The sequence below is a fragment of the Microtus ochrogaster genome, chromosome 10, assembly GCF_000317375.1.
Source record: "Microtus ochrogaster isolate Prairie Vole_2 chromosome 10, MicOch1.0, whole genome shotgun sequence".
Taxonomy (NCBI): Eukaryota; Metazoa; Chordata; class Mammalia; order Rodentia; family Cricetidae; genus Microtus; species Microtus ochrogaster.
The window spans coordinates 68,072,049-68,090,602 of record NC_022016.1 but is presented as its reverse complement, the minus strand read 5'-3'; the positions used below and the strand labels follow the sequence as shown (position 1 = coordinate 68,090,602).

The 18,554-nt window shown below is 39.8% G+C and overlaps 1 protein-coding gene across 1 annotated transcript; it reads left to right on the top strand.

Annotated features, from left to right (window-relative positions):
* Positions 1-721: 721 nt before the first annotated feature.
* On the top strand, positions 722-1,255 carry LOC101991179 (60S ribosomal protein L11-like). The gene has a single exon (XM_005353460.2). The coding sequence runs from the start codon at positions 722-724 to the stop codon at positions 1,253-1,255; it is 534 nt and encodes a 177-aa protein (XP_005353517.1).
* The last annotated feature ends 17,299 nt before the right edge of the window (positions 1,256-18,554 follow it).

Genomic DNA, 18,554 nt, shown 5'->3' with positions numbered 1-18,554 from the left:
ACATTGCATCTGGAAATAGCTTTAGTAGAACCATCATTTTTTGCTATTCTATTAATCCATGACCATGGGATGTCTTTCCATTTGCTAGTGTCTTTATCTCTTTCTTTAAATGTTTAAAGTCTTTTCTTTGAAGAGGTCCTTCACTTCCTTGCTTAGGTTAATTCCTAGATATTTTATTTGAGGCTATTGTGAATGGGAATGTGTCCATGATCCCCTTCTTTGAATGTTTGTTGTTGTGTATGGAAAATCTATTGATTTGTGTAAATGATTCTGTATCTTGCCACATTGCTAAATTTATCATTTCTAGAAGTTTTCTGTTAGAATTTTTGGGATTGTATAGCATCATCTCTACTGTAGTATTATTCATAAGAATAGGGATAATTTGACTTCTTTGTTCCCTATTTGTATTCCTTTAATTTCTGTTTTTTTTTCTGTATTGCTCCAGCTAGTTATTTGAGTACATATAGAAAAGGAGTGGAAATAGTGGAATGATATTTGTCATTTAGGATAATGTTGGCTATGCATTTCCTGTATATAGCTTTTATTGTGTTGAGGTATATTCCCTCTAGCCCTGTATTCTCTGTGCAAACACCACAAACCTTTCCCCCAGAGATCTTTTGTTCTTTCAGGAATGAACCAGCTGTGTCAAATACATCACATGGAGTGGTTGCTTCAAGAGATTTGCAGAGGGAAGTCCTGCTCTCTCTTCCGGTCCTCCATCATGTCTCAAGATCAAGGTGAAAAGGAGAACCCCAAGCGGGAACTTCACATCCGCAAGCTCTGCCTCAGTATCTGTGTTGGGGAGGGCGGAGACAGACTGACCCGGGCAGCCAAGGTGTTGGAGCAGCTCACAGGCCAGACACCTGTCTTTTCCAAAGCTAAGTACACCGTTAGGTCTTTCGGCATCAGGAGAAAGGAGAAGATTGCTGTTCACTGCACTGTCCGTGGAGCCAAGGCAGAAGAAATTCCGGAGAAAGGCCTGAAGGTACGGGAGGATGAGTTGAGGAAAAACAACATCTCAGATGAGAACTTCGGCTTTGGGATTCCAGAACACATTGACCTGGGCATCAATTATGACCCAAGCACTGGGATCTACGGCTTAGACTTCTATGTGGTGCTGGGCAGGCCAGGTTTCAGCATCGCAGACAAGAAGCACAGGACAGGCTGCATTGGGGCCAAACACAGAATCAGCAAAGAGGAAGCTATGTGCTGGTTCCAGCAGAAGTATGATGGGATCATTCTTCCTGGCAAATAAATTTTACCCAAAAGGCCAATAAAATTTTTCTCAGAAAAAAAAGAGATTTGCAGAGAAGAAATTCATCATTATATGCCTCATGCAAATCAGCAACTGTGAACAGTTTGCAACATCTAGCTTCATCAAGTTGGACATTAAATATTGGAAGTGGAGCATATTTAATTTCCTGGATTACCTGATGAAGAATATCAGCAGATGCTGGGCAGTGGTGGTGCACACCTATAATCCCAACACTCAGGAGGCAGAGGCAGATGGATCTCTGAGTTCAAGGCCAGTCTGGTCTAGTTCCAGGACAGCCAGAGCTACACAGAGAAGCCCTGTCTCAAAAACCAAAAATCAAAAAAGCAACAACAAAAACAATGTAGCAAGCAAAGTAATGACTAACAAGGAGCAAAGAAATAGGCGACAGATAGTAAGACATCAGATCAGGGCTCAGACTTGGTATCCAGTGGACAAGTTACCTGTTCTTTTCCAGACAGGATCCTTAGATAAGGAAAATGTATTCAGTTGGGTAACAAATTTATAAACGGAGAATGCTTGTTTTTCCCAGCCCCTCAGACCTGAATAAACACACAGAAACTATGTTAATTATAACACTGCTTGGTCAATAACTTAGGCGTATTCCTGGTTAACAACCCATTTCTATTAATCTATGTAATGCCATGAAGCTTACCTGATAATATTCTGGTGGGCATCTTTCTCCTTTGGTAGGTGCATGGCATCTCTTTTAACTCTGCCTACTTTCTCATCTCTGTTCTGACTTCCCATCTGGCTTTCACTCTGCTAAGCCTTTGGTCCAAACATTAATCTTTTATTAATTTAGTCATTATCTAATAAAAGCAACACATATACAGAGGGACATCCTGAACCACCAATTCATCTCTGATCATTATTTGAACAATGTCTTTGACGGCTGGCAACAGCAAATCCCCAGCAATGGTAAGTTTCATAGCTCTGGTGATTCTGAGTGTCATCAAATATGAAGCTTCAATAGCTGCTATGTTTTGTTTGTTGTACTTGTCACTAGTATCAAATCTGGCTTTCTTGAGTAAAGGGACCAGTTTTGGGTAGGTTTTTAGCACAAAGGAGATTTATTTGCCCCAGGGGAAAAAAAGGGCAGGGAATAAGAGACAAAAACAGGAGATAGAAGATGAGGGAGAAGGGAAAGGGAACAGGAGAGAGGGGACGGGGTATTTGTCCCTAGGGACAAGAACTGCCTCTAGACAGAGAGGAGACTGGTGTGACCCGGTAGTCAAATGTCAGCTTATAAAGGGAAAAGGGAAGCCCTCATCCCCTTAGGATGGGGTGTTTTGTTTTGATTGGGCATGTTAATTAGGTGATTCAAAGGGGGCTTTTGAGTTCTGGATGACAAGTGGACTTTGGTAGCCATTCTCAGGGGGAGGAAGTGACTAAATAAGGGAATAGACCTTTAAGAATATAACCGAATCGTTCTTAGCAAGGCAGAGGGAATGGATAAAAAGGGCAAAGCCTGCCAGAGACATATTTGCCATGCTTGGATTGGCTAGAATTCCCTCATGAGTCCATCAGCTTTGTTTCTGTATATGTTTCTATATTCTATATATAAATATATATTATATATTTGACAGCAAAGCTTGACTGCCTGCCCTTAAATGGTGTTTTAGTTGTTCGATTTCATAGATTCAGCTGATAGAACTTTACAACAAATAACACCCTGGTCTTTCTCAAATCCTGTTGTACTTATTAAGGTAAAACCATACCGTAAAAAATCCTCACCATAGCCAGGTGTGGTGGTGCATGCCTTTAATCTCAGCACTTGGGAGGCAAAGACAGGCAGATCTTTGTGAGTTCGAGGCCAGCCTGGTCTACGGACATAGTTCCAATATAGTGAAGGCTATACGAAGAAACCCTATCTCAAAAACCAAAATCCCACACTGTATTTTCTTTATTTAACATTCTTCTCTACCTGATCCATTGTCATGGGATGGTTTTCTAGGGAAAATAATATATAACAATAACTTTAATAGCACAAAATATGATAGATACATGGCTTAGTTCAGTCAACACAGTTCATTAAAGTTTCCTATGGTTTATCGTTCTGTTATTTTTTACATACTCGTTACTATCACAAGAGGGCAGTATTCTCATCAACCACAGCTGAATATAAAAAGATGGATCAGCATCCAGATTAAATCCCCATGGTACAGAAATGCATGTTTTATATCTCTGTATATTTGAGTATATTCACAGTGCATGATTTTACATTTAGCCTGTAATTATAATTCATGAAGTGTCATTTTACCTCCAGTACCGCTGCTTTCGACACAGTAGCTGCGTTCTACACACGTGTGGCTGTTCTGCGTGAGTACATTATGGCGCCAACCCTGTGACATACACCTGTTTTTGTCTGGGTGGGTGTGATGGGTTTGACACAAGGATGTAATCACTCTGGGTACTCATAGGTGGACATATCTGCATGTGGGCAGACCTGCCTGAAGGATAGAGGAATGCTGTCTCAGTCCTGAAGACCATTGGAAATATGTGTTTTCTGATGGACTTAGGTGCCCCCCCCCCATGAAAAGGTCATCAACCCCAAGGGATAGTGACCCACAGATTGAGAATCCCTAGACTTGCCCCTCTCTTTTCTCCTTGAGACTTGCCATTCTGTCTTCTGTTTGACTCATTGTGCTTGTAAAGCTTTCCTTTGAGTTATCTAGTTGAGCAATGGAGTTTCAATTCCATCTCATTTCAGCCTGGGTCCTCTTCAGTGTTTTTAGTCTTTTGATTGGATTTACTTTCATCTTGGCTTGTTCTCATTGTTTCTAGTGTTTTCTTGGGCATCAGACAGCTGTTTGCTTTCCTGAAACCGTTTCTCCATGATTTAATTGAGCCAGTTTCTTTGTGTTTTAAAGCACTAAACAATTCCACACCAGTTGGATTCAAAGGGTTATTTTTTAAAAATATTTATTATGTATACAATATTTTGTCTGTATGCCTGCAGGCCAAAAGAGGGCACCAGACCCCATTACAGATGGTTGTAAGCCACCATGTGGTTGCTGGAAATTGAACTCAGGACCTTTGGAAAAGCAGGCAATGCTCTTAACCTCTGAGCCATCTCTCCAGCCCTCAAAGGGTTATTTATTTGAGGGGAAAATACTTACAGAACACGGTCCTACATGACAGCCAGGAAAGGACTTTAGTCACTGGAGCAAGAGAGGGAGCAGAGGGCTGCCACTGCTTTTTAAAAGAAAGAGACCATGCCCAGTGGGCTGGTATCTCAATGGCTGTTGGCTGAAGGAGTAGAAGGAGCTCCTGCAGTAGTGTTTTCTTTAAAGTCCTCTAATTCTTTCATGAGGATCTTGATTCTCTTCAGTTCTGTGTCCTAAAGTTCATCTATGTAGTTGTCCTTGGGATACATTTCTATGAGACTGGTAGGCTTTGGAGAGAAGATACTGGTTTGATTTTTTCATGCTTTTGATATTCTTGCAATGAGATCTGGGCATGTGGGCTTCCTTTGTTAGTTCTGAGTTTGTTATGGATAAAGCATGTTGCGGGAAAAGAAGATTTTGGGGGGTCTAGAGTTTGGAAATAGCTTGGTGAAGTGAAGCAGATGAACAGAGGGAACTGGCCTGGTTTATAGGATGCTCCAAGCTGGGGGTGTCAGGATAGAGAGGTCTGAGGGGAAAGTTTGGATCTGACATGGGAGAGTCCTGTGGTTTGACAGATAGTTAAGGAGAATCCTGTGCCCAGCCTAGAGTTCCTCTGCAATGAAGGTGGAAAGGCCATATTAAGTTACTGGCACTAGTTGTGGGATTCCGGTCCAATCTGGTGGTTTGTGGGAAAATGAGTATTGAGTGGGGGGTGTACCCCCCACCAGGCTAGACCCTGTGGGAGAAAGAGAAAAATTTGGGTGTTGAGTGGTGGCCTTTGGGTGGTTACAGGTAAGGGATTGAGACTGTGGAGGAAGAAGAGCAGGTGGGACTAGCCTGACAGTTTCCTGAGCATCTCTCCCACTAAATTGTCCATCCGGGAAAAGCAGACCATCACTTTGTGAAATGATGCCCACCTCCAATTTGGTATTAAAGGAGTGTTTTGGGGTTTTTTTTTTGGTTTTTTTCGAGACAAGATTTTTGTAGCTTTGGTGCCTATCCTGGAACTAGCTCTTGTGCTCTTATAGACCAGGCTGGCCTTGAACTCACAGAGATCCTGCCTCCTGTGTGCCGGGATTAAAGGCGTGTGCCACCACCATCTGGATTAAAGGAGTATTCTTATCCATTCATAAAATACTGTCTTTGATTTATGTAACTTATAAATGCACACAGACTATACATATGATATAAAATATATTGCTCAAAATGCTTAGTCATTGGGAAATAGTTAATTACATGTTGTACTTTAGAATTTTCATTCCATTGGGTGGAAAGGAGATTCAAGTAAGTCTTAAGGCCTTCTCAGAGTTCCATGTTTGTCTTTTCCTCCCAAAAATGGGCCTAGAGGTTTGGAAGGTGAGATTTGTATATTTCTTTTATGATAGGCACAGACACACAGACATAGACAAACACACACACACATAATTCCTGTGTCATCTTCAGGGTTGTGAACATAATGGGGTTTGTTCTATGGTTAAGTTAGGTGGGACACTTGCGTTTGAGGAGAGGAAATTTCATGGTGTGGACCTAATTGACTTAGGTGATCTCTAAGGAACTAGGATATTCTAGGAGTCAGTGATTCAGAAAATCAGGGGAATCCACACATGGCAGATTCATTGTCTGTGTTTAGCCTTGAAAATGGAAGAGGCCATGTGCTAGCGTGGACAGCATCCAAACGTGGCCAAGGAGCAACACGGGAATCAGAGCATCCGCCTACCAACTGCAAGACACGGGGCTCTGCCACAATCCCATGAGCTTGGAAGGGGACTCGAATTCCAGATCACAGCAGCCGACACTCTGTGAGACCCTGAGAAGATAATGATATCAAGCCCTGCCTGTATCAGGTTGATGGGACTATTGTGATCAGTGGCTGCAGTGTGGAGATGCTGTTATACGCAGTGAGAGTCATCGGAAATTCTTAGGACTAGAAATGTTTTCCAGACTTTGGAACATTAATATATACTTTGCTGGACAAGAACTTCTAGCTCCCAGATCTGAAGTCCAAAATGCACCAAGATCTGAATCTGGATTTCAGGCCAGCAACTCAAAAAGTTTCAGATTTTGAAGTCCTTCACATTTTGGATTATTAGAACAGGGAGGCTCGACTTTATCTCAGATTGCATCCATGTCAAACAAATGTAACATCTATCAGGAGGACACAGCTGCTGATCAAGGCACATTGCTTTACCGCGAAAAGAACTCAAACACCAGTGAATAGCTCTTCCCACGTGACTCTGGGACAAAGCAAGGGGATAAATATGGAGGAGCAATCTTTAAAATTCAAGATCAACTGCCGCTCACATACAAATTTTCATCATCCTTGGTGAGCCGGGCAACAGACAGTGTAATTGTTTGACGTATGCAATGTTCCTGAAGCTGTCTCCAGCTTTGAAACCAGGCCTTCCCCCTCCCCCACCCCTTCTTTTTTTAAAAATAATTCTTTCCCTAGGGACCCGCACAGATGTTTTCATTTTACTTCAACAAAAAGACTGTTTTCCTCATCCACCAGGAATATGTCCCGGTACAAAGTGTTAACCTCGTTTGGATTTGAAGCCCCATCCTCAAGAGCAAAAGAAGGTGGAGGAGCGCCAAATGTCAGCTCAGCTGCGAGAAGTGTTTTAAATCATATTTTGACGTACGTTACGCTGTTAACCAGAAAATAAGTGCGGCACACATGCTTCTAGTCACGGGCTTCAAATCAGACGATCTCTTCTTTGTCATGAGGACCTTTTGATGTGCGTTCCCAATATTGAGTTTCTCTGCTTTTAATAATCTTATATTCCTTCCTCAATATAAATGTCACGAAAAGTACCGAATGCTAATCTTCAAAGATCAAACAGGAAGAAAGAGGTGGGCAGCCGAGCTCAGTGGCTTGGATTCCTGAAATTTCTCATTTAAAACATTTATTTTCACTAATAAAAGTCTCAGCTGAAGGCACGCTTGGCTCCTCTTTTCAAAGTCGGAGGCCCCGGATTTCAGAATTATTTAGCAAAATAATATGATCTCTCCCTGCGAGGCACCTGAGATGTAAGCCTCCTAATCTCTGTTTAGAGCTAAGCAGAGCAACAGCAGAGCTCAGAACCAATACACACTGGCTTTGATTTTACCATCTAGGCTTTAGCTAGTGTGGCCCTGGTGTGCCGGGGACAATGGACTTAACCGAGAAGAGCCCCTTGCAAACTCGCTTGGTTTGGCATGGAAGTTTCAGTACCTTCTTTTCTCTCTCTCTCTCTCTCTCTCTCTCTCTCTCTCTCTCTCTCTCTCTCTCTCTCTTTTAGTAAGAATTGTGTAATAACTTGATAAAAGCCATTTACTTGTTTTGGAACGTGGCCATTGAAAAGCACCCAATTTGTTTCCTGTGACAGGCTGGCACTCAAGCCCTCATAATCAAAGTTATGAAAGTCATGCTCAGAACCATGTTAGGGGAAGATGCTGGAGGTGTCTGTGATGAAGGAATGTGGGGTCCGCCTGGAACACTACATGTGCTGAAGTGTTTTAGGAGAACTGGGTCTCCTTTCATTTCCCCACCGGAAAATGCCATCTGTAGGGAGACACGGCATTTATAATATCTGAGTGCAGTTGTGGATGGGCGTCTAAAAGGCACAAGATTCTAGGCTCCCTCCCTGCAGGTCACGTTCATGTGCCTTTCCACGGTTGCCCTCCAGGGGTAGTTCCAGAAATTCAACACGGGACAGGCTTGGAGGTGGCAGTCAGCTTGCAAGGGTAGGGGATTGCATATGGTTTAGGGATGGCTTAGGGATGTGTATTAAGCTGTTCTTACTTATTGTGTATGTATGGGGGCTGGTTAAAAGGGAGATGCTGGAAACTGTTGGTGGGCAAAGCCCACCCCCTGCTCTTCAGCATCAGTGCAGGATGTTCTACATTATACTATAGGCATGAATAAGTAAATAGAATATTGCACTCCATTAACTTCACTGGAAAATAACATATTCTTTTATAAAAATTGTATAAAACATGAGGAATTATAGTATGATTTTTTGGCATCTACCACATGGTGCATACTTATTTGTTCATTTATATAATTATGTTTATATCTACATGTACGTAGATATGTTTTTACTAAATCATCCGCAAGACTGGCATTACAATAAAAGCTGTAAAATTGGAGAGGCTGAATTTGCTGAGAACTTTGCCAGTTTTTTCCTCTACAATTACCATGATTTAGTTCATTAAAAAAAAACCTATAAAATAGATAAAAGTTCAGGTGAGGAAATAGTGGCTCAGTAACTGAAGTTAATATGTCTGTATGTCTGTGAACGGGTGATGGGGAGATGCCAAAGCCCTTGGATTTCTTATTTATTTATTTATGGTGGTGTGGGTGAGTGAGCCAGGTCCCCAAGTTCACTAAGTGCATACCTTATCACTTAGCTTACTATCATCCCAGAATCCTGTTACCCAGGATGCTGTGCATCAGTCACTTCCTAGATAAGGGAATAGGGAACCTTACTTACTCAAGGCCAGCCAGTTCCTATGCTGCTGTAGCTGAAAACATAGGCTTCTAGTCTTTCCTATAGAAAAAGGAAGCCTGGATATGGTGTGACATGCCATGTCTATGAACTTACCCTCAGTTACCCTTTTGGACACATTCTGCAGCTGTCTTGATGGATTGCAATTTTTAGAGGATTGTGACGACAACCAAACTGAACAATGGTGCTACAGTTCAAAGATGCCTGAGACATGCCACAAACCATTAGGCCTTCCTGATGGAGAAGTAAATTGTCTAGTCTAGTCTGCAAAGTTCTTTATTTTAAAATTATTTATGTATTGCCAATTCTTTTAAACATACAATATACTCTGACCATTCTTTTTTCTCCCCCCAACTCCTCCCAGATCCTTCCCAACTCCTCACCCACCAAATTCCAGGCCCCCTCTCTCTCTCTTTAGAAAACAAACAGCAAACAAAGGAAACAAACAAATCAGAATTTAAGAAAACAATAAGATACACAAAACAACAAAATCCTTAAAAACACAAAATCAGAAACCATATTATACAGACAAAAGACCAGTAAGTTTCCCCCAAAAATGCTTAAATGAGACAAAATGTTCATTTTGTGTTGACTGTCTACTGCTGGGAATGAGACCTACTGTTAAGTGTGATTAATATACCCAATGAGACTCCATTGGAGAAAACTAAATATTTCCTTGCAAGTAGATGTCAGTTGGAGATAGCTTCTTGGTTAAGGATGGGAGCGTATGTCCACTTCTCCCCATTAATCCTGAGAAAAACCATTTCCACAATTTTGAGTCACGCCTAGTATTTCTGACCACTTTTTTTAATTTATGGGTCAAGATGTAAGAACTCTCAGCTACTTCTCTATCACCTTGTCTGTCTGCATGCTGCCTTGCTTCCTACCATGATGATAGTGGACTAAACATCTGAACTGTAAGCAAGCCATCCCAATTAATGTTTTCCTTTGTAAGAGTTTCTGTGGTCATGATGTCTCATCACAGCGACAGAAACCCTAACTAAGACAGAAGTTGGTACCAAGAGTCGGGGATAGCTGTGATAGGCCTGACGATGTCTGTGTTTGAAGGTATAGGGACCTTTAGACTGTGGGTTATAAAAGCAGTTGGATGTTTTAAGTGTTGCTTAATGGGCCATACTAGTAGGAGCATAGAAGACAATGGTGCTAAGTGTGATTTGATGAACTATGGGGCCTGACTCAAGAGGTTTCAGAGGAAAAGAATTTTAATATGTGGACTTTCCTGAAGAGTCTGCCTAAAGCTAAAGTGAAGAGTTTTGGATTAATTCTATTGGCAGAGGAAATCTCAAAACAGACTAGTATAGACTCTGTCATGTGGTTATTAGTGATAACTCTAATGATTTATAATGAAAAGGAGCAAGATAAGCAAGGAAAAATACAAGATGTAGAACCATTTGAGGAGAAAAGGAGCACCAGGAAGTGGAAAAGAGCTAAGTTCTGTGTTCAAGGAGATAAACAAATTAAGAAATAGAATAAAGGGAGTGATGTCTTCAGTACAAGATCTCCCATCCAGCTAGATTTCCAACTTGTGAAAATGAATTAAAGGAAAGCTTAGAGCTGGGTGTGGTGGTACATGTCTTTAATTCTAGCACTTGGGAGGCAGAGACTGAAAGATCTCTGAGTTTGATGCCAGCCTAGTCTATAGAGCAAGTTCAAGGACAGCCTAACTTAGGCAGTGAAGGTAAGCACCAAAAACACAAAATGGGTGAAGATATAATTGAAAAATGGAGCCATGTCCCAGCTCTAGTAAACAACAGAACTTGGCAGCTTTGCTCATGTGGTTATGGTTTTAGAGATAAGGATAGAAGAAAGGGATTATGGAATTTGCCTATGCAACTATAAAAGTTGGTGAGGCCAGGCAAATGTCAGGAGAATCCCTGAATGGAGGCCTAGAGAGGCCCTTACTTGAAACTGTGAAGTAGAAGCCTATATTGCTTTGGACACCCCAAGATGTTGGAGATGCCAGAGCTGTAGGATACCTGCTGAGGAGAGCTCCTAACAGAAAGTGGAACCAGCCTAAGAGAAGGAAGTGTGTTGCAGTCCACAAAGCTGAAAGGAGTTGGAGATCTGAAGAGTATTTTGACGTCAGACATGAGATACAGAGCTTAGAGTTTGCCCAGCTAGTTTTCAGTCTTGATTTGGTCTAGTATTTCCTCACTATGTTCCCTTCCCTGTGTTTTAGAATGGTAATGTATATCTTGTGCAATATGTTGGAAGTATGTGATCACTTTTGGATTTTGATTTTATAGGAGGTTATAGTTAAGAGATTGCACGAATCTCAAAAGGTACTGTGAACTTTTAAATATTGTTAAGACTGTGACAGACTATGGGGACTTCTGAAGTTTTATTAAATGCATTTTGGATTATAGTATTATTATAAGTTTATGGGGGCCAGAGAGTGGAACGTGGTAGTCTGAATGTAACTGGCCTCTATAAGCTCAAAGGGAATGGCACTATTAGGACGTGTGGCCTCATTGGAGTAGGCATTCTCTTGTTGAAGGAAGTGTATCACTGTGGAGGAGGTGGCCTTTGACATCTCATATATAATACCATTCAGTGTCTCAGACCACTTCCTGTTGTTTGCAAGTCAAGATGTAGGACTCTCACCTCTCTAGTACCATGTCTGCCTGCATACCACCATGTTGTCCTATAATATTAGTGGACTAAAATAAAATGAAAATGTAAGTCACCCCAATTTAATGTTTCTTCTTTGTAAGAGTTGCTGTGGTCATGGTGTCTCTCTTCACCATAATGGAAACCCTAATTAAGATAGTACCCCAGAACCAGAATCCAGAAACCAGGTAGAAAAGTATCATAGGAAGCTAAAAAGGCTTCAAGACTTACCAAAAGTTCTTGATATCTTTTTTTTTTTTTTGAACAAGACCATTCATTGTCTGGGATCCCCCAAGCCAAAGTGAAGATCCTAACTTCAGAATTTGTGGTGGAATAGTCTTTCTCATCTCACTAGGGCTTCCAAATGTTAATCCAGAGATTCTCAAGAGGAAAAACCAATTCCACAATTTTGAGTCAAATTTGAAGCAAACTTTAATTAAATACTGACCAGCGCATGATCTGGAATCCCAGGGTGTGGTGATGAGATACATGGGACTTTTTAAATACAAAATCATGTGGCCACCAAATTTCCCCAGTGGGTTTGTTATTCTCCAAGATCACCTCCCAGCATTCTAGGAAGTTACCTGGTCCTTGGGCACGTGCGGTTTACAGGTTAACTTTGGCTCTTACACCCACTTCCAGTTCTACAACTATCTCTGACTTGACCCTGTATAGGCTCTGTGCATGCTGTCACTGTCTCTGTGAGTTCTTATGTACATCTGTCCTGTTATATCTTAAAGACACCATTTTTCTGGTCCTGTCTCCTCTTCTTTATAGCTCCATGAGGAGATGGTTTGATGAAGACATCCCATTTAGGATTGAGTGTTCCAACATCTCTCATTCTCTGTACACTGTCCAGTTGTAGGCCCCTCTGTTAGTTCCCATCTTCTTGAAGGAGAAACTTCTCTGGTGATGGTTGAGCATGACACAGATCTCTGAGGTCCAATTTATAAATTGTCATTTTTAGTGCATATGCTATCAGTGTCCTGTCCAAAAGGTCATTTCTTGTGTCGGTGAGTTCAAGACTATTTCCAACTTTCTTTTCTTTTGAATTCAATATATCTTGTTTTACATTATATTTTGTACAGAATGATAAATATAAATCTAATGGATCTATTGTGAATTCTTTTACATTTAGTCATTCAGTTTGACCAGAGTTTGTTGAAGATGCTGGGTTTTTTGTTTGTTTGTTTCGTTTTGTTTTGTTTTGTTTTTGAAACAGAGTTTCATTGTGTCATGTCTTATTTTCTTGGATTTGAACTGGATTTTAGAGTGGAATAAAGTCACCACAAAGAACATTAGGCAAATGACACAATTTTTTTGCTATTTTTTTTTTTTTTTTTTTTTACAAACAGTGTACATTTCTGGCTTCTTTGTAAAAATAAAAAATCAGGTGTCCATAGATGTGTAGACTTATGTGTAGGTATTCAATTTGATTCCACTTATCAATGTGTCTGTTTTATGTCAATACCATGTTGTTTTTATTACTATAGCTCTACAGTATAACTTGAGACCAGAGCAGGTAGAATTCTAGCAGTTCTTTCACCATTCAGGATTGCTCTAGTTATCTCTTTGTTTGTTTACTTGTTTGTTTTTAAACCTTTCAAATGAAACTGAAAATTTCACTTCCAAGACCAGGGAGGAGACTTGTGTTAGAATTTTGATGGGGAATTGTATTAAATCTGTAGATTGTGTTAGGTAGAATGGCCATTCTCACTGTACTAATCCTACCAATGCATGGGCTTGGAAGATCTTTCCATCTTCTAAATGTCTTCTTCAATTTCTTTCTTCAGAGTCTTAAAATTCTTATTAAACAAGTCCTTTACTTGCTTGGTTAGAGTCATCCCACGATATTTGTTTTTTTGGAGGCTGTTTTGAAAAATATTGTTTCTCTGATTTATTTCTCAGTCTGTTGGTCATTTGGAAGGTGTCTTAGTTTTCGTTTCTATTGCTGTGAAGAGACACTTGACCACAGCAATTCTTTTAAAGGAAAACATTTACTTGGGGTGGCTCACTTACAGGTCAGAGGTTCAGTCCATTATCATCATGGTGGGACATGACAGCATGCAGGCAGATTTGGTACTGGAGACACAACTGAGAGTCCAGCAACAGGAAATGGTCTGAAACACTGGACATTATATTGAACAAAAGACACCTCAAAGCCTAACCCCCACAATGACACCCTTCCTCCAGCAATGCCATACCTGCCCCAACAAAGTCACACCTCCAAATAGTGCCACTCCTTTTGGGGACCATTTTCTTTCAAACCATTTTGTACCCTGCTACTTTGCTGAAGGTGTTTATCAGCTTCAGAAGTTTCCTGGTGGAGTTTTCAGGGTCTTTTCTATATAAAATCATATCATTAGCAAATAAGATACTTTGACGTTTTCCTTTCTTTTTTTCTTTGTATCTCCTTGATCTCCTTCAGTTGTCTTAATGCTCTAGCTAAGAAAATTCAATAGGTATGGAGAGAGTGAACAGCCTTGTCTTGGTTTTATTGGAAATGCTTTGAGTTTTTCTCCATTTAAGTTGATATTGGCTGTAGGCTTGTTCTTAATCGCCTTTATTATGCTTAGGTATGTTCCTTGTGTTTCAAATCTCTCTAGGATTCTCATTATGAAGAGATGTTGGATTTTGTCAAAGGCTATTTCTGCATCTAATGAGAAGATCATGTGATTTTTGTTCAGGTGATAGATAACATTAATTGGTTTATGTACACTGAACCAATTGTGCATCACTGAGATGAAGTTGACTTGATCATGGTATATGTTTTTTTTTTTATTGATGTGTTGTTCTTAGATTAGTTTTGCAAGTATTTTATTGAGAATTTTTTCATCTATGTCCATAAGGGAAATTGGTTTGTAATTATTTTTCTTTGTTTGATCATTGTATTATTTTAATATCAAGTCTATTCTGGCCTCATAAAAAATTAGGACATTTTTCTTCAGTTTTTATTTTGCAGAATAATTTGAGCAGTATTGGTGTTAATTCTTCTTTGAAGATCTAGTAGAATTCTGCACTAAAATCATTTCACCTTTGTTTATCTACTTTGGAGATTTTAATTATTCCTTCTATTTCACTAGGGGTTATAGGTCTGCTTAAATTGCTTATCTTTTTTAATTATGTTTTTATGAAGAAATTCATTTGTTTCTTTTAGGTTTTCCAGCTTTATGGAATACAGATTTTTATAGTTTGTTCTTATTATTCTCTGGATTATCTGATGATGATTTTCATTGTCTGATACCCTCCTTTTCATTTTTAATTTTATTAATTTGGATCTTCTTTCTGTATTTTCTAGTTAACTTGGGTAACATTTTATCAATCTTACTGATTTCTCAAAGAACCAACTTTTTGCTTCATTGATTTTTTGTTGTTTCTATTTATTGGTTTCAACCCTGAGTTTCTCTCTTGGCATCTATTCTTTTTGTGTGTTGTTTCTTCTGTTCTAGAGCAGTAGCTCTCTGCCTTCCCAATGCTGAAGCCCTTTAATGGAGTTCCCCATGTTGTGATGAACCTCAACCATAAAGTTGTCTTTGTTATTACTTTATAACTGTAATTTTGCTACTGTTATGAATTATGTTGTAAATATCTGCTCTATGGTGGTCTTCGGTGAGTCCCGTGAAAGGGTTTTTAACCCCCTAAGGAGTCACAACCCACACATTGAGAACTCCAGAGCTCCCAGATGTGCCCTGAAAGCACTAATATGCTAATATGAGATCTCTTTTTTCTTTTTATGCAGGCACTCATGAAGATTCACCTGCCTCTGTCTTCCTAGTGCTGGGATTAAATAATTTTCTTCTTAATTCCTATTTTGAGATTTTTTTTTTTCATTTAGCAGTGAGTTCTTTGGTTTCCACGAGTTTGTATACTTCTGCTGTTTCTTTTGTTGTTGCTATCCATCTTTAATTCATGGTGATCAGGTAGGATGCAGGGTGCTATTTCAATTAGTGAATAAAATTTTAAAAATCCCACAATCAAAAGAAAATGAAAGCACAACTTACCAGAACTTTTTGGATGCAATGAAGGTATGTCTAGGGGAATGTTGATAACATGAGTTTTTACATTAAGAAACCAGAGCCATTTCAAATATCATCATTGTGTGCCTTTTGGTCTTAGGAAAATAAGAAAAGTGAAGTCTAAAGACATTAGACAGGATGAAAAGGGACCAGGATAGAAATTGGTGAATGTACACTAAAAGAGCAATACAAGGAATCCAGGACATAGCTAGTGCTTTGAGAAAATAGACACGATTGAATGACCCTCGGCCAAATTACTCAAAAGAGGTCTAAATAAAGTTAAATGAAAGGGGGCTGTTACTACCGAGTATGATGAAATATAGAGATTTAGCAGTAAGTACTTTGAAAGCTTATATTCCAAAAAATTAAAAATCTAGAAGAAATGGATAAACTCCTGGATACCTATGGTTTACCAAAATTAAATCAAGAGGATATAATTTAATAGTTCTCTAACAGGCAATGAGATTGAAGTGGTAACAAAAGGTCTCCCAATAAATAAAAGTCCTGGACCAGAGGGGTTCTATCAACTTTTATGAAAGAATTAACACTCCTGATCCTCAAGTTATCATCTAACAAACCCCAACACCAAGCATGAGAAACTCTCTTTAGAATTATTGGTCAGGGTTGTTCAAGAGATTTCCAAAACATTACAGGCCATTGCTATTTTCCTTAATAGTCCTCATTACCTGATGTAGAAGTCCCTATTTCTGAATACACTATGTTTCAAAAACAGGACCCAGAAGCCACTGAGCTGGACCCAAAAGTTTCTTCCCTGACGACTAGTTTTCTTGGAACCAGATGGCACCATGCAAGATTTTCTCAGAAGAACCAACCAACAGTCCTGCCCTGCTAGGATGTCCATGAACCAGAACAACAATCATCATGGCACCATACCCCTGAGGGTGCAGTAGTGGCACACTTACCTTGGCAGTAACCAATAGCTCTCTAATTAAGACTTGCTCAACGAGTGGAGGATCACGTCTAGTAATGGAAACCTAGGCAAATACCCAGGACCAGTGAAGCTGTGTGTAGCACAAATTCTAATAAAAACCCAGAGTCAGATATAGGGGATAACATTGAAAGATCAGAGAAGCAGATTGGTCAACCACTAAAGAACTCTTACTTCTCCCTATGCTCAGACTGAAGGGGCGTTTCTGTCTCTCTAAATCCTCAGACTGACTGCTATCTCTATGAAACTTCAGACTGAATCCTCAGACTGCATCTGCATGTCTGTTTCCTCCCACTTTATATTCCTCTCTCCACCTAGCCATATTACTCCTGTCTCCACTTCCCTAGTGCTGGGATTAAAAGCATGTGATCCCAAGTGTTGGGATCACCTTTGTGTGAGCTCTGCTTCTCTTTTAGACAGATTCAATTTTGTGTAGCCTGGAGTGACCTTGACTAACAGAGATCCATCTGCTTCTGTTTCCAGAGTGCTGGGATTGAAGGCCTGTGCCACCAATTGCCCGACTTCTATGGCTAACTGGTGTCTTAGCTCTGCAATCTGATCTTTAGGCAATCTTTATTTGTTAGATCCCAAACAAAATATCACTACAGTAGTGGCTCTTCGAAAAGAACCCACATCTGCCATACTACTAAAGCATCACCATCCTTAACTGCATTCTAAATATTTATCCTTATAGCCACAGGTAAGTGTAGGCTTCACCCCTCATCAAGGAAACTTCTCTTTGAAATAGACTACTATTGAAAAGCACAACCAATCAAAACCCAGAGTTGTGGAGCCCAGTCTTAGTAGATATGTCTGCAAAACAACCCCACACATAAAGCTTAGAGAACCTTAGGGAGCGAAAGATTTAAGAACCAGAGGATCAGGGAGTTTGCTATGAGATTGTGTATCCGAGGAATGTCAGATGCTACACCCATAGAATCTTACCAATATGATTGCCTACATGGTGATCAAGAACAACAAGACATGCTAAAGTGGATGAAGGAAAGCATATGAGACCTCAATCTACACAAAGAACTACAGACAACTAAGGAAAAGGGAGAGTGGGAGAAATAGTCTTCCCCAGGGACTGTCCAATACTAAATGATAAGTCTTGAAAATATTCAAACAATTAGCATTATATATAATAAAAATTTTTTAAAGGATATAAGCATAGGCAAGAACTTTCTGGAAGGATTCAGACGGCTCAAGAAATAATGACAAGAATTGACAAATGGGACTTCGGGACATTAAAAACCTTTTGTATAACCAAGGAAATATTCACCAGAGGGAAGAGAGAGCCTCTGTAATGGAAGAAAATATTTGTTAGCTATGCATATCTGGACATCTTACAAGGGATTAATTTCTTAACTATATTAAAACTCCAAACAGTAAACACTAAAAGGCCAATAACTCAATCAACAAATGAAAATAAATTGGATAGTTAGAAGAAGTCATAGAAGAAGATAGGAGAAATAACGGTCAGGAGATACACGAGAAAAGTGTTTAGCTTCCTCAGCCATCAGGAAAATGGAAATGAAAACTACTTGCAGATCCTATCCCCCCTCAATGAGAGTGGCAATCATCAAGCAGACCCACGCTGTGAGGATATGGGGAAGAGGATGGTTCAGACTCTGCTGCTGTGAAGGCAGACTAGCACTTCTTTTATGGAAGTTACTATGGAGGATCATCATAGAAATATAAAGTCGAGCTACTGTATGCCCAGCTGTAGCACTCCTGGTTCTATCTCCAAAGGAATCTCCATCAACACACCACAGAGGTGTTTACATAGCCATGCTCATTGCTACATGCTTCATAATTCCTAAAGTAAGGAGCCAGACCAGATGCCCACAACAGGAAATGTATAAAAAATATGGTATGCAGAGACCATGGGGTTTTATTTATCCATTAAAAAAGGAAATTATGTCCTTGTGGGAAATGGATTTAACATCATATTAAGTGAAACAAAGACTTAGAAAGACAAATATCAAGCTTTCTTTCACATGCAGAATTGAGATTGAAATATATAATTATATGACTTTAAAATAGAAGGAATAGAAGGGGGGATATGAAAGAAAAATGTGCAGAAAG

Excerpts from the sequence above, each read along its gene's own strand:
- LOC101991179 (XM_005353460.2), top strand. The coding sequence starts at position 722 with ATGTCTCAAGATCAAGGTGAAAAGGAGAACCCCAAGCGGGAACTTCAC.